The 15,908-nt window shown below is 41.2% G+C and overlaps 1 protein-coding gene across 4 annotated transcripts in view; it reads right to left on the bottom strand.

The window, feature by feature from the left end:
- Positions 1-5,719: 5,719 nt before the first annotated feature.
- Positions 5,720-15,908, bottom strand: part of st3gal3b (ST3 beta-galactoside alpha-2,3-sialyltransferase 3b) — a 45,360-nt gene continuing 35,171 nt past the window's right edge. For 2 of the 4 annotated variants that reach the window (XM_074688275.1, XM_074688276.1), the window contains exons 11-13: positions 15,347-15,493; positions 12,682-12,828; positions 5,720-9,290 (exon numbers count right to left, since the gene is read on the bottom strand). In XM_074688275.1, the coding sequence (XP_074544376.1) occupies positions 9,201-9,290; positions 12,682-12,828; positions 15,347-15,493 (384 nt within the window). In that variant the 3' untranslated portion in view covers positions 5,720-9,200. The remainder of the gene's footprint in view (positions 9,291-12,681; positions 12,829-15,346; positions 15,494-15,908) is intronic. The other 2 variants (XM_074688277.1, XM_074688278.1) reach the window with 1 other exon arrangement.

Raw genomic sequence — 15,908 nt, 5'->3', positions numbered from 1 at the left:
TATTAAGATCACAAGTTTACCCAATCAGAGGCACGGCTCAGTTGACTGGACTGGCGCACTACAGCTGTTAGTGTGGAGGCTCAAAGTCTGCCCCTTTTCCAATATGGCTCTTACCACCAGTTTGCTTGAGAACACCGTCAGAAACAGGCAGGTGATGAAGAAGAGCTCTGAAGCTTAATGTGGAGTCACACTGGACACTGAGTCAATCTCACTTCAGTCGAACCAGAGTGAGATGAAGCCGCAGCCTTTGAGTATCCTCACTGGCAGTATTCCAACCTGTCAGTAAAATCAGGTGTGCTTCTGATACCATAAATCTTAAGATCTTCTAAACTACTGAGATGCACAAAAAGACAATTCAACCTCTGTGAAGTGTGTGACAAAGAGATGAGCTGCACATACTAAAGTCATTTTATGAACCAGACTGTAAACACAATTAATTTTGCCATAAAAATCGTCTGTTCGGCTGTGTGTTTCAGTGGTTGTCTGTCTGTGTGTGTGGTACTTCTGGAGCCAGTTTCACATTGATTCTCAGGATTTAGCTCTTCTACATCTGCTTCACATAAAAGATTCAGACGTTGCATGTGGGTGACACCTCTCAGCTTTACATCTGCGTCTCAACCAGCCACCAACTTAATTACAAACAAGGTGATTTAAAGATTTTTTAAGTGATTTAAAAAAAATTTTTTTTTATTTATTTATTATTATTATTATTTTTTTTACAGTTGTTAAAAAAATCTGTCCCTTTGTTATGACAGCATAATGCAGCATTTGCAGTGGTATTCTTATCCTACTGGGGATAACTTGACATTGAACCTAACTTCTACATTCAAGGTGAAGTTGCTTGTCATTCTTAACAAATAGAAAATAACAACACCTTTTCGGTCCTCTTCTCCACAACTTTTCTTCTTCCATTATCTCCTCACTCAGCTCGCTCATTCACAGAATGGACCCAAGCCCCACACTGTGTTACAGTTTGTGTTTGCTTCACGCCTCAAGTTTTCTTCAATTTGGTTGACGTCTCATTGACTCCACTCTGAGTGTGATTTAACATCCTCCTGTTTTTTGCCTCATCTTGTCTCATCACTCCTTCTTCTCTGAGCTATCGACTGGTCAGCTGTAATCCACAAATCTAAAATGTTTTGTTTTCCAGTTGAACTGAGGGTTTTCAACTCTTCATGTTGTCCTCTGATGCTATCTGAAAATAACATTTTTACCACACTGTTGACAGACAGATGTGAAGTCATAATCTTCACAACATATCAGAAGCCATGAACATCGTTGTAGGTATTTTACTTATTAGAATCAAGTATTGAACACATTGTGACAAGACTTTTGATGACCCTGTATGATCTATTAAAGCAGACAAGCTCATCGGGAAAACTCACTCCATGCAGTTCTCCTGACACTGTCCATGAATTTTGGATTTTGTTGCCAAGTAGCAACAGGTTTGAAAATATGAGGCATATGCTATAAAAATGAAGCCTATGTGGAAGTGCTAAAAGTTGCTGTTCATCCGGGACTTTTATGGCATTAAAAAAAAACACACATTTACAGCCTGGTTCAACAAACAGCTTGGGTCTGAAACGCTGATTTCACTATAGGCACACACTGTACGGTGAGTGAATTTTTTTCTAACTCAGTGATTTAGAAGTTATTAGGACCATTGAATTGTCCAGTCAGAGACACAGTTTAGGTCACATGACTGAGGGGTGCGCTGTAGTTGTTCGAAAGGAAGCTCACAAATATGGCTGTGTCCGTAGGTTGGCTTCATTTCACAGTTTCAGGAACAGACGAGTGACGTCCCGGAGGCTACGTCCATTGTCTATACAGACTATGGGCATTATGCGGATATGCTAAAATCTGCAGTCCCTGGAGTGTCCTCTTGAGGCTGGCTCCGGAAGTACTGGATACAACCATAGACTGTGAAAAAAAAAAAAAAGACGTCTGCTTGCTCGGCTCAAAGTAAGGTCACCACAAAAACTGCTCCCCCTGGTGGCTGGCTGCAGTAAAGGTTAAAAAATCTGACTCTCCAGTCATTCCAGATGAGCTGTGGTCAAACTTTAAAAAATTAAAACACCTCGTAGAAATGTTTCTCACGTCCGGTTGTTGCGGTGGCTTGAAGATATCATTTGGCTGTCTTGTATTTAAGGCCTCTTTTTTGTGAAAAGTTTCTTTTTCTTTAGTTATACAAAGTTAAAAACAAGGCTTTACGTAACATTTAACGATAATTGACAGCTGCCATTCTCATATATTTTTGGGGGGATCGTAAAATATATCAGACAGCAGAGTCAAGAAGTGATAAGTCACTCAAAAGAAAAAAACAATTATTATTTTTGTCACCTGGCTCCATTCAGATTCTCCCAGAATCCCCCATCGTCTCTACTGCGCAGACTCTGGCTGCACAACTGCTACAATGGCTGCGCCTGTGACGGGGTATTTTGGCTTCAAAATCGTACAATGGTAAATGGTGGAGCCAGGCTGTCCACTCTATATACAGTCTATGGATACCAAACACACACACACACATACACACACACACACACACACACACACACACACACACACACACACACACACACACACGCATTAGTGAACCACTGTTACACTACACTTTATTTGTTTGACCATCTTTTCTCATATCTGGTCCCAAATCCTGTTTTCGTTGCTGGTACTCAAACTGTTTCCCTCCAGTCACAGTTTAAAACCTTACGAGCATGCTCTGATTTTATCTTTGAAAGCATTTCAGCAATAACTTTATTTTAAAAAAGTTGCTGCTCACTGCAGTGTGTAAACATCTTTCCTTGCCTCATTCCAAAGGCACCACTGACTGTAAAACATTTCTCATGTTTTAACTGACAGTTTTACGCCTCGTGGTTTCACTTTGAGCATTTTTTGGAGCAGACAAACTTTGGAATCACTGCTGCCTTGGCATCTTTTATTAGTTCAATGTCTAAAATGATCAAAAGTGATATTCACATGAAGTGATTCCTGTCTGCTGACACTTCAGTGGCTGTCAGGCCAAGAAAAAACCCTGCCTTCAGTGACACAGGTGCATGACGGCCTAGGTGTGTCCCATGCAGAGACAAAGGTGAGCTGACAGAATGTGGGCCGTAGTGTGGAGAGGGAATGTTGTTTTCCCTCAGCTCAGCTGACCCGACGTTGAGTAAACAATGAGGGAAAAAAAGCGGAGCCTCAGTGGGTGTTTTCTCTCCTCGTTTCTACCTCTTTTTATGGGGAGGTTAAATTTCAGGCCCGGGGGTCGTGGCCCCTCCGTTCCTGCTCTTCAGAGAGGAGGAGGGGAGGGGAACCTGTCGTGGAGAATAAAAGGCCCACAGGCTGAGGAGGTGCAGGCGTGCTCGTACCTCTGTCTGCTGGAGGGAGAGGAAGGACTGCCCTCAGCCGGGCTGGCTATCCAGCTGCCTTAAGGAGATCCCAGGTGGCAAATATCCTGGATCCCGCCCTGTGGAGGTCAGGAAATCTGTCGAGTCAGAGTCGCCGGAGAGAGGTGGTTTTTAGGTGAGCGGTGATGCATGACTTCAAGTTTCTGGCACCCCATTAACAGCAGGATGGGATGGTCCAGTGATGCTTTAGGGGCCCTCAGCGTCTCCTGCTCTCTAACCTCACACCAACAAAGACTTAGACAAGCACAGCTGGACTCGCTGTTTCTCCGAGCGTCTCCTCTTCTCAGTGTGATTTTGTGGTGTGTGAAAATCATTGAGAGTTTCACGGCTGCAGCTGAATATCTGTGTTTATTGAGTGTGTGTGAGTGTGTGTGTGTGTGTGTGTGTGTGTGTGTGTGTGTGTGAGTGTGTGCAACAGGTCTCAAATGGGTCCCTCATGGATACAGCAATGAAATTAGATCTGCCTCAGAGTTGAGCAGGTGAAGAGAAAGAAAAACACTGGGATGGGAATAGACAGAAGTGCAGGAGAAGCTGAAGCGGAGAGGAGGAATGAGGGAGAAGAGAAGAGAAGAGAAGAGAAGAGAAGAGAAGAGAAGAGAAGAGAAGAGAAGAGAAGAGAAGAGAAGAGAAGCAGGAAGAGGAAGAGGAAGAGGAAGAGGAGAGGGATGGAAGAGTAGGCTCTCCTCTTCTCTGGCCCTCCTTCACTTTTACTTTCTATCAGCTGATGAGACTTAATGACACACTCTTATTTGCAGGGTTTCTAAATTTACAAAGATGCTAGTTGCTGGCATCAAAAGTAGTGTTGTGCTTTTACACCCTCTATCAAACAGAGCATAGTGTAGAAATATGTTGAAACAGAATCTCATGATTTTAAATCATGCACGTCATACTTACCTGACAAATACTGCGTATACAGATAATTAAATGTTGAAAGTTAAACACAGAGTGCTGGTATGTAAAATAAATGTTCATACTTTGAGACGAGCAAAATGTTTCAAAACAGTTGGGACACCTGGACTCTTCTACTACACAGCCATGCTGTTGTAATATATGCAAAGTGTAGTTCCCAATCAGGTCAAGCAATACCGGATTGATTTACGACACGTCCAAGTCTCTATGACAACACCACGCCGGCTGACAAAGTTTAGTAGAGAGAAGAGATGAAACGCAGAGATCTGTGTTTTTCTCTGCTAAAAATGATTTCTGTGATTAATTTTGTAGTGATGGTGGACACTGGAGCCAAACTGTCAGACAGAAAAAGGACAGAAGAGCAGAAGAAAGATAAACGGGAGAGTGATACAGCCCAAGCTAAAGGCTAATTCGCCTTAAGCTCGGGCTGTATCACTCTATAACACAGGAGCTAAACAGTCAGCAGTTATTCTGCAGTGGTCTGTTCAAACTTGAGAGTCTATCAATAAATTAAACAGTGAGGTTACGTTAGCTCTGATTGGTAGATGACTGGCAGAACAGCATTAAACGGCACCGTATATGTACCGTACATATGGAAGACTACTAAACTACAGTACAGTACGTGTTGACACATAGGCCTACAGATATGTCGTAGCACTGGGCTGCTAGTAGCGATATATATAGCCCGCTACTGACATATGGTAGAAACTCTTATTTGTTTGTTGTGTTTCAAGCAACAGCGCTACATAACTGTACTGATAAATACCTTACCTTTTCACGTTGTATCCAGTAAAAGGTTGACTTGAACAAAGAACATTTGTCCCAAAACAAACACACGCCCAGTTAAAAGTCACATCTTCACGACAGTGTGTGGGTGACTATAGGCCAGAAGGCGGCGAGGCAGTCCACTTTAAACAGATCCTCCTCAAAGCATTTTTAAACAAGCTCGTCTAAGAAAATTGCTGGTGTTTCTGGATCATCTTCATGCATGGTTCTCTCTTTACGTGGTGCAGTTTGATCCACATTTGTGGAGCATCAACTACCTGCACTGGCATTGGATTCTGTGAGCCCATGCAGTGATTTTTACTGCTGAGTGATGCCTCTTTTTAATGCTTTGCTGCCCAAAGGCCTGAAGATCACAGTAACCAAGTACTGCCTTGGATCTTATCCATTTAAACACTGATTTCTCCTGATTAACTGTAAATTTGAATAATATTCTGTAGTGTTGTAAATGAAATACTAATCTCTAATTCAGTCTCTTAAAACATTGGTTCATTTTCTATGGAACAATAACAGTTTTCAGCTTCAATACTTCTTTTGTTGTTGATCGAGTATAGTCTTTAAATGATATTAAAACCATCAAATAATGTTCTGTTTTTTATTTTTTGTTTTACGAGCACTTTGCATAGAGTCCCATCTCTTATGGGAGTTTGGTTTTAAATGTTGGTGGGAATGATGTTTAGGACTGCATGTCTGTTGAGATAACACAGAAAGTCAACTAAATACATCAAAATATTTACTATTATATAATATATACTGAAAATTCACAGTGTACAGATATTTATATACGTAAGGACACATTAAAAAAACAACAACAGACACACTGTCAAGCTGTGAAAAACCCGTCTGCTCCACAGAGGCAGTCGAAGGATGCAAACATGCACAGGCAAATATCCATTACAAACTCATTTATTGTGTCTCAGAAAGCCATTTAGAACTGTATATAAAAATTAAACAGTTACACTTTTCATCGCTTCAACTTTCTGCCGACGATGAAAATGGGGGAATGGAAAAAAAAACAGGTTTTAAAGTATGATTCATGTTTAAAGCAAATACATTCTGGTTCCAATGAACAGGGAATCTATAGAGGCAGTTTGGGTTCATTTGAACTCCTCCAGCATTCGTCAAAATTCACAACCAAGAGGGAAAATAAGATTAAAAACATCGAGGTTCCCTCCGGCGTAGGCTCTGTTTAGCCTCAAATCTTTACAGACCATACTGGTGGTTTGGCGTGTTTGATTCTGAGCCTTTGGGACTACAAATAGCACACATCTTACATCTATAAGGACCACTTTCTAAAACATTTAATGAGATTTTTGATCGGTTTATAACTTTTCAGGCAGCTGCCAGCTTTAGGTGATGGATGTATCTGTTGCAGTTACATAGGGCGACTTTCAAGCTCCCAACATTCAAGCATTTAAAGAGGTACTTGACTGATTTGGCACTGCACTTCCATAAGGTCAGGAGGATAAAGGGTGAGATCTGTAGCAGCAGAGAGCAAATATCCTGACTTCAAGTCTGTGAATATGATACAGCCTTTAAAACCATCAGATCCTGTGTTTGTGAAGACTTTAGAAACACACTCTTCTGTTTTCACTGGCTGAGTAGTGCTCTGCATGTCAAGCAAACCGTACTCTGTGACGTAAGCTGCTTAAAACCAGTGAAACCAATACAGCACAGATAAAAACCGATCCAGACGTGTCCTGCATTAGCAGCAGCCATCACACCTGTGCATTTGTAGTTTTTGATCTCAACATTAAAAACCACCAGTATGGAGCTCAATATTGTTGTCCCTGATAAAATATATATATAAGACAAGATGAAATGGTCTGTTTCCATGTTACAGACGTGAGGAGCAGCCGGTCTGGGCCTGCTGCTGATCTGTACACAGCATCAGCAGACGTCACCATAACCGTCGCAATCCTCGCTACAGTTTCCAAGTGATAAGGTGTAAGGCACTGAGAGCGCCTTGTGAGATGCAGAGTCAGCTGTTCCCTGTGGCTTTGCTCAGTGGTGATCTGTTCCCATGAGTCCCCTCAGAGGAGCTGCTCTGAAGGGACCGGGCCAGACACTGCTGCAACACTAGCTGAACAAAGGCACAGAGAGCAGCTCACTGATTGTGAGCAATGGAGCAAATCTTTATATATGTGTGTTGTGTGTGTATTTGTACAGTAAGTATGCACTTCCAAAAAAGGAGTAGGAACTGAAAGAGCTAAAAATCCCCCTGCAGCGTCATCTGATTGAGTTCTTAAGTTACTAATACAACAAAATGCTGCTTTGGTGAAGCAGTATTTAAATGCATCATGACTTTCTAAAGCTGGTCGTCTCATTCACTAAATGACAAAACAGACCTGATGTGACATTTTGACATTCTCACATCATGTTTCCAAAGAGGGGACGCAGCATAGGGTTCTTCTTTTTAACACTGAGAGCATGTTTTTAAGAGGCAATAGGGGAAACTGGGGCGGGGCTTCATCTGTAAAGTGCAGAGGCTGAATTAACACAAGTAAAGTGATTTTAAAATCCTCATAGATGCTCTCAGTTTTTAAAAAAATCAAAGAAATTGTAATTATCTGAGAAAAGAACATGTTGTTTGCACTGGAATGGACTCCCGCTGACCAACATTCAACACAAAGCCAATGACACAAAAATTTATCCAACACATCCGCCACAAACCGAAAGATGATGCAGTCTCTGAGGAAGCACGTGGTGGTGAATTAAAACAAAAAACAAACACACTGTTGTCCTTTTATCTCGACAGAAACAAAGAGAAAGCAGGCCTGCCCGTGAACAAACATTGGGAATTTGTAACAAAATAAATAATTAAAGATAACCTCAAAACATAGATATATATCTGTATATATATATATTCATATTCTACAATCTGAGATCTCACCATTTACTGAAGAACAAGAGAATCTGCAGCGACAGGTTATTAAAAAGGGCTCCGACATACACAATCTGTTTCTGTATGTCTGCGCTGCAGCTTGGCAGCCGTCAGCTGATGAAGTGATGAAGACAGTACGATGGCGTGGAAACGAAGCAGAGAAACAAAGAGGTGAACGAAAAAAAGGGGAGAAGCAGAATTAATGGTCAGAGCTGCTTCACTAGAAAGGACACGCTCCTAAAGGTTCCAGGATCAAATCATTGAGATTTATCAAAACAAACAACATTTTCACGTTCAGCATAGATATGTAAAATCATTTTAAAAGGCTGATTGTAAGTTGACAACACTTTTCAAATAAATTATCAGTTTTTAACTTTAATTTTCATCTTTTTGGTGACCTCGAATATGAGAGAGATGACCCGCTGTGTAACCGCTCTGTGAGGATCCAGTTCATAGAGTCAAGAATGATATCCCTCTAACAGACCAAGACGCACTTGATGTATAAGCTCTGATCAATGCACGATGAGAAAAGTTATTTTGTATCCTGGACGCAGACGGACAAACAGGATGTATGAGTGATGGGACGAATGGCAGGTAGGGGATGGTGGGCTGCTGCAGCTTGTTTAAAAGCACAGTAAAAATCTTTGATATTTACACTGAGGAAAGTGAATACATTCAGTCAACAAAAGGAGAGGACCACCACCTCCCCTCTGAACGAGGTACATTTGGCACTGCTGATACTCCGCCCGTCCCCACACGCTCTCCTTTTCATCCCTCTCTTTTTGTCCCTTCGTCAGATTTAGCCGGTGAGTCGGGCTAAATCCTGACGTCTGCATTTTTAATGCATCGCCTCTGCTCTCACTACTCATTCATGTGATAGTCGAGGGAGTGGAAGTGGTAAACATTGAAGTGCGGGGGGAGCGGCAGATCTCTCCTGAAGACAGGAAACAGGCAGATACAGCCCCACCCCCTCTCCTCGTCTTCCTCACCTGCTTCAGCCAGCAGGAGTCTTTGGTTCAAAAGGCACATGTGTGCATCCTTCCACAGAAACCCTCCTGTGTGTCCTCCTTTTTATGAATCATCTCCTTTGATATGAAAACCCGACAGTGTGCAGGCCACACAGATTCTGAGGGTCCTTTCTCACAGAGTCGATATGTTTCCCCCGCTTCCTGTTCTGTAGTCCTTTGGGGAAGGCTGAAGGAGACTGTGGCGAGGGTCTAAACTCAGATACCGTGCGTCAGGTCTGAAATGACGTTGGCCTTCACCAGCTTGCGGAGGAACTCCTTCTCCTTGGATATGTTGTGTGTCCATGACTGCGGAGGAATCAGACGAAGATGTGAAGACAGAGATGTAAAAAAGAAACAAGAAAATGATCATTTAGGTGCCTCTTGAACTGAAACCTGTAGCTAACTTATGGATTTCTGTTCCCATTGTCTTTACATGTGGGTGTTATGTAAAGTCACACTGGGTCAGCCCTCCTCCCTGCTGTGCTGTGAGGGTCCTGTCTAGTGTAACTTAAGCCGCTGGTTCCTGTGCGGTGCTTTGGGATGCAGAGAGCAGATGATGGAGGAAAAGAGCAGCAGAATGATACAGGAGGGAAAAGGAGGGAGAAAAGAGATGGAGAGCTTCAGGAGGTTTCCGCTCATCAGATTGGAAGCCCGTCAGAGTCAGACCTCCTACCGCTGTGTGAGCGCTCACAGGGAAAGAAGCCTGAAGATTTATTCAAACAACACAAGAATCAGAGGGTGGAAAATGAGGAAAAGCCCAATCTAGAAACTAAACATGGAGTGTTAACAAGTCATTTGATGAGCTTCTAGAGAGTCTTTCAAGTTCACACTCGAGAGGCAGTAGACAAAGCAACAGAAAGCTTTGCCATGATGATCCTGTTTTCGCATTTATGTCAATGAACATGTTTAGACATCTTCAATTCTCCCATCTTGAAAATGGATCACATCCTTCAGCCTTGGATGTTTTCATTCATCTTGTTTCAGAGGATTGTAATCTTATAATTTCAGCCTTTTTGATAAAAAACACTGATCCCAACACCCTTGACTTCATTGACTTGTCGTGATGTCAGAGTGATGATATTAATGGAGGGTCTGGTTTAGTACAGTCAGTGATCTCAGACGTACTCTCTGTGACATTTTCTCATCCTTTGTACAGCTCAGCTTGTTCAGTGTTCCAAACAAAAAAAAGCCAAATGTTTTACCATCAATTAGCCGTGTGTGTGTGAGGATGACAGTGCTGATGAGGACGATGATTATAAATGCCAATGGTTCGCTGAGAGTTTAGACAAAGGTTACCATCATACTGAGCTCATGGTTTACACACGCCATCGTGCGGGTGACATCTTTGATTCCACTGTGCTGCAGTGTAAACACGGGGGGAGGAAGAGTGAGCGATGGAGACGAGGGAGATCAATCATGAGGAAAAGATTATTCACACAGTGCACGCTGGATGTGAGCATGTTGATTCAGGCTGATGAGAAACGTGTGCCACATCCATCAGGGGGAGTTTGCTGATTCTATGTTGTGTTTTTGCTTTCGTTTTCCTTTCATTTTTGGATTATGGGTGAGATTTTTATTTCTTTTTGCACCACTTTAAAGAGCTTGAGTGCAGTTTGATAGTTCATCATTTCCCCAAAGTGTGAAGATGCAGAAAAGGAGGAAAGAAAGTGTTTCACTCACAAAGACTTATGTCTACAGATGTACTGAATTTACTGTATTTATTTTTTGACTGGACAAAAGGAACCAACTAGCTAACTAGAAATTTATTAAAATGACTGTTTACATTTACTAATTAAATTAGACACAACACAGAAAGTTATATTTGAAAACAAAGTCAATTAATTTTTTTTTTTTTTCAGAAATCATAAGTTGGGGAGTTGGTATGGCGTAGCAGTTGGCCCAAGGTCGAGACCAGCAGCCCCTTCCTTTAATGTCACTTTCTACTCTTACCCTCTTACCTGCTACATCCACTCGGGCTGGGATGATATGCTATTCTTGTGATTCAACTCTATTAGGGATGCACAATACATTGGAATTAATATCAGTATCAGCCAATGTTGGTCATTTTTTTAATATATCACTATCGGCTGATGTGTAAAAGTGGGTTGATATTTACTTATTAGCTACCGACCATTTTCACAGCATCTTGAACGATCTTTCAAGACTCAAATAATTTTTTTTTCTATGACTATGGAAACACCAAAACTACTGAAAAAGACTGGACTCCATTTTTTAATGTCTCTCTTCCTGTTTTTTATCAAAAAAACAGACAAAACATACTTTTTTGATAGTGTTCATCTCGGGTGCTCCCATCCTTTGAGCCTCTCCATGGTCGTCTTTTCTCTCGATCACGCCGCTCTTTCTCTCTGAACTACCTGGACACATCATCTTAGATTTCTTTTTTTTTTAACTACTATTGAAATCGGTAAATATCGGTTATCTGCAATTAGGGATGTCCCGATTTTACATTTTCACTTCCGATACAATACCGATACTGCAGCATCGAGTATTGGCCGATACCGATATTAATCCGATACGATATCAGCATTAAACATGCATACTTTTATTACTTGTTTTGTAGTATGTCTGTCATGATAGAAAAGGCTTGATTAAGTGATATTATTCAAACCAAGAACAGTAGTCAGTAACAGTAGGTATGAAGAAAAACTGACCCATTTATTATTAACCAATGGGCAACAGAAACTGCTTATATCGGAGATTTTAAATGCATTCCGATACGATACTGATACTTTTTTTTTTGTGGATATCGGACCGATATCCGATATCAATATCGGACTGGGACACCTCTATCTGCAATGACAGCAATATTAATATTGGATATCGGTATCAGTCAAAATTTTCATACCAGTGCATCCCTAGATTTATAGGGTGCCGTTTTGATTTAAATTGCGATTCTTCAATATTGATGATTTTTGCAATTTAGTTGGTTTGTTTTTTTAACACCCAGCCCATGAGAGAAAGTTAAATAATAATGATGATAATGTCTATAGACTATATCAGGATAAAACGCACATCATATGAGTCAGAGAGAAACATTACACTCTCTGCTAAAGAAAAATGGTAACTTTTTCCAATTCAGTTTATAAACAAAGACTGAAATGTAGAATTTGAATTTGAATTTGAAAACTAAAAATCAATTTTTCGACAAAGAATCCCGATTTTGACATTGTCAATCAAAACATCCCAAAGTATCGATTTTTCTATTTTTTCTCCCATCCCTAGTATCCACTGCCTGTCCTCACAACCCCCCCCCCCCCAAAATAAATAAATAAATAAATAAATTATAATAATTGTCTTATAATTCTCCAGAGTTAAAAACCAATATTCCGATAGCTAAAAGTCCATCATCGGATGCTAACACTGAAGCTCAGGGAAGTTCAGTTCATGATCAATTCATGGACTAACATTAACACCAGACCAAACACAGTGAATGATTTTTGGCTGAAGGCCACTTCTCCTCTCCTCCCACCCTCCACCACTTGACTGGTGGTCCCTCCTCATCAAAGATTACTGTTTTTTTCTTCTTTGAAAACTCCTAAGCAGCCAGGACAGGCAGGAAAATGCCAGAAAAACCCTGTTCTCATTACAGTCAAAGATTTGGGTAATTAATGATGCCTTGATAGAGAATTTTGCATAACCTTGCAAACTGTTTAAAATCAAATAAATAAAAGCTCACCTCCTTAATGGCGGACATCTTTACAGTCTCATAGTAGTGCAGTGGTGCGTGGGGTGTGTTCATGTCGTAGCCGAAACCTGCCACCGCCACCTCGTCACAGTTATGTAGCGCCATCGTTATGGCAACTGTTCCCAAAGTTGGAATGTTCTGAAGTGAAAACAGACAGAGGCCGTCAGAAAACAGCACACACACTCACAGTTTATTAAAACTAAGACTGAGATAAATAAGAACAAATACGTGGTGTTATCATTTCCAGTCAAATGTAAAACGGCTGCTTGTATCTGAAACTGGTCCAGACACAGATGTCCACTTCCTCTCATGTGTCTGCATGGCCAGCCCTCCTGCGTACCGCTCTCTTTGTTCTGCTCGGCTGCAGCTAACTGACTTTGAGCGCTTGGTGATTAACTATTACCTTTAAGACACAACCCCTGCAGACCCCTGCTACGACGCATTGACCTACAGGGTTGAACTGTGCTTCCTAAGTGCCTTAGGCTGCCACAGATCTGGGGGGTACGCAGTCTGCGTGTGTGTGTAAGTGTGTGTGTGTGTGTGGATGCAGGAGAACAAGGGAGAGGAAAAAGTGGGTGCAGAAGAAAGAGTGGAGGGAGGCCCCATTTAAATCATTACCATGATTTGCTGGCCCTGAGGGTAGGTGGACTTGAACCAGCAGCTGGCCTGCCCCCTACTGCGTGTTCTAATACAGATTAATTTACACATACACACACACACACACACCCATACACACACACACTCAACATAAACATAAGGATAACAAATAGACCTCTTCATTAATTTCCACGTCCATAAACATAAACTACGATGCTCAGAGGAGACAGGAAAGTGTTCGAAGAAAAGATTGTGCCAAATCATAAAACTCTGCAGCTCCAATTGTACGAGACAGCTTGGCACTGATGACACACACACACACCCCCACACACACATGCAGAGGCCAGATGCCCACATGTTGAACACATGTTGCAGAGTGGAGTTCATGCAGGGGTGCTCTGGTGGCCCCAGAGGGCAGAGGTACACTGATACACTCCTCATGTCCTCCCAACCCTGAACAACATTCTCAGCAGCAAACACACACATCCACACAAGCAAGCCCTGAAGAACACTGAACACCAACAGCCGTGTTTTAACTAACTATATTCATACAACACACGTAACAAAGCATCTTTTCACTGGTCTGTTGTAGTCACCAGTTCAAACCTTTTTCACTTTCTTTCACCCAAAAAATGCTCAAAGACTAAGACCTGGTACCTCAAGTCCAGACCAACATGATTCATAAGCTGAGAATGAACACCAGTCCTTCACATCAGATCTAAACTCTGGGGACTTCAGACCAGGGACGCAGCAGGTATTCACATTTTTTGAAAGTGTAAACCATGAGACACTGTTTTGGCATTTCCTCAACATCAACTTCCTGTTCTTGTTTTTTTCTCAAAATATGGTGGAGACTCAAAGTTCCCAAGAACACCTTCAAAATCAAAATCAATCCGTGGCGCTGATCTACATTCACTTTATGTGCTACATCAAAACAAAATCAATTTCTAAGCATCCTTACCACAGTCCACTTTGGTTCTCTTCTTTAATTGGGAAGTTATTCAGGATGTTCTTCTACATCTATATCTATCTGCAGCTTCAATATCTATTTTAAATTCACTGCTAAAAGAAATTAATTTGTCTTTAAACAAGTGTTTCTTCAAGTTTCTCATCTTAAACCTAAAGTTTATGAAACAAAAGTACTGTTGAACATTGATGTTGTATTAACTTTAAGAGCATATTCATTTGACTCATCCAACCTTGAACACATGATGTAAACATCTTCTAATTAGTCAAGTAGGGATGGGTACTGAATAAGTTACTTTTATTGGTACCAACCAAATTCTGTCAAAAGAACCGTGTACCAATTGTCGTAAAAATCAAAAGGTAGCATGTTACATTTGACCTCATGAACCCACAAGACACAGTAACTGAAACAATTAGGTCAAATGTGAGCGTTTCCTGGATTCTAGAGAATGCGTAACCAGGTATTTTGCTCTGCAGAGACTGTACACTGAAAAAAATAAAAACAAAACCAAAGTGTCCATCTTATTCTTTAATAAGAATTGTCTTCTAAACCCTGATGGGGTAAAAATATTAAACTTTCTTTATTTCTCATAGGAAGACATTTGTTTCATTTTTCTCTGTTACTCTTTTAATGTCTTGAAACAAGATTTTTCTGTACTTTTCAGGTGAATGTGGCTCATGTTAAGTCTAACAGACATTTTTTATAAACTAAAAATAGAACGTTAACACTTGGATTTCAGTTTTTGCTCACTAAAGGTGTTCAAGGAACCTTAAGTGGGACTCAAGAGATTGAAGATCAAGGACAACCAAAACTGTTTCTTCCTTTTCTTTGTCATTACTCTTTTCTTAGGCCTGATTTTCTATGATAGAACAGCTGCATGTCAGTCAAGACTCTTCTGGTATTCCCATTTCCCCTGTTTGTCCAGCTAACTGTTGAATGTTTTACTTCCCCATGGTTTTTACATCAACCTTAATACTTTACATTGTACTTATGATTATATATTTTAATGAAAATACAAAAGTTCAGATCAGTTTTTCTAATCATCAAAAGTAAAATATCAACACAGTTGGTGTGCATCTGTGTGTGTCTTACCCCTTTGCCCATCACACCGTTGTTGAAGGGCAGACCTATGAACTGGAAGGCGGCCTCCTGGATGAAGTAAGGGTTGAGGATCCTAAACTCTGTCGGCTCCCGAGGCACAGTGTGAGCCACAGACTTCCAGAAACCTTCCACGCCTCTCTAAAGGTAGATAAAAAGAGAAGAAGGGAGGAAGATGATGACAGGGCATTAGTTGTTTTTTTCTGTAGTGTGTAAATGGGTTGTGTTTATAAAGAAAACAACATAACTTCTCTCATCTTCTGACCACTCGAAGCACCAGTACACTGTATGTCACAGTCAACCTTTCTGACTGGGAGTCGACTGACTCTGCCTCTGAGCCTCAGCTGCCCTTGTTAACCTGACATACATATTACAACACAAACAACCTCACATCAAAGTGGGATTATCCTCCTTAACCCTGACATTAAACACAGAAGCCAACCAGAAGCCAGACCTCATACCAGCTCTGATTAGGGAAATGGCTTTTGGGCGTTTAATGGATGAAGTCAGGGTGAGGGGCTCGCAGGACGTCAGTAATTATGAGACCTGGAAGTGG

This window comes from Halichoeres trimaculatus, unplaced genomic scaffold (assembly GCF_033239565.1).
Source record: "Halichoeres trimaculatus isolate MK-OKI-2021-1 unplaced genomic scaffold, fHalTri1.1 fHalTri1_scaffold_15, whole genome shotgun sequence".
NCBI classification, from domain to species: domain Eukaryota; kingdom Metazoa; phylum Chordata; class Actinopteri; order Labriformes; family Labridae; genus Halichoeres; species Halichoeres trimaculatus.
Note: the sequence above shows the minus strand (reverse complement) of the source record. Positions and strands in the feature narration are given on the sequence as shown.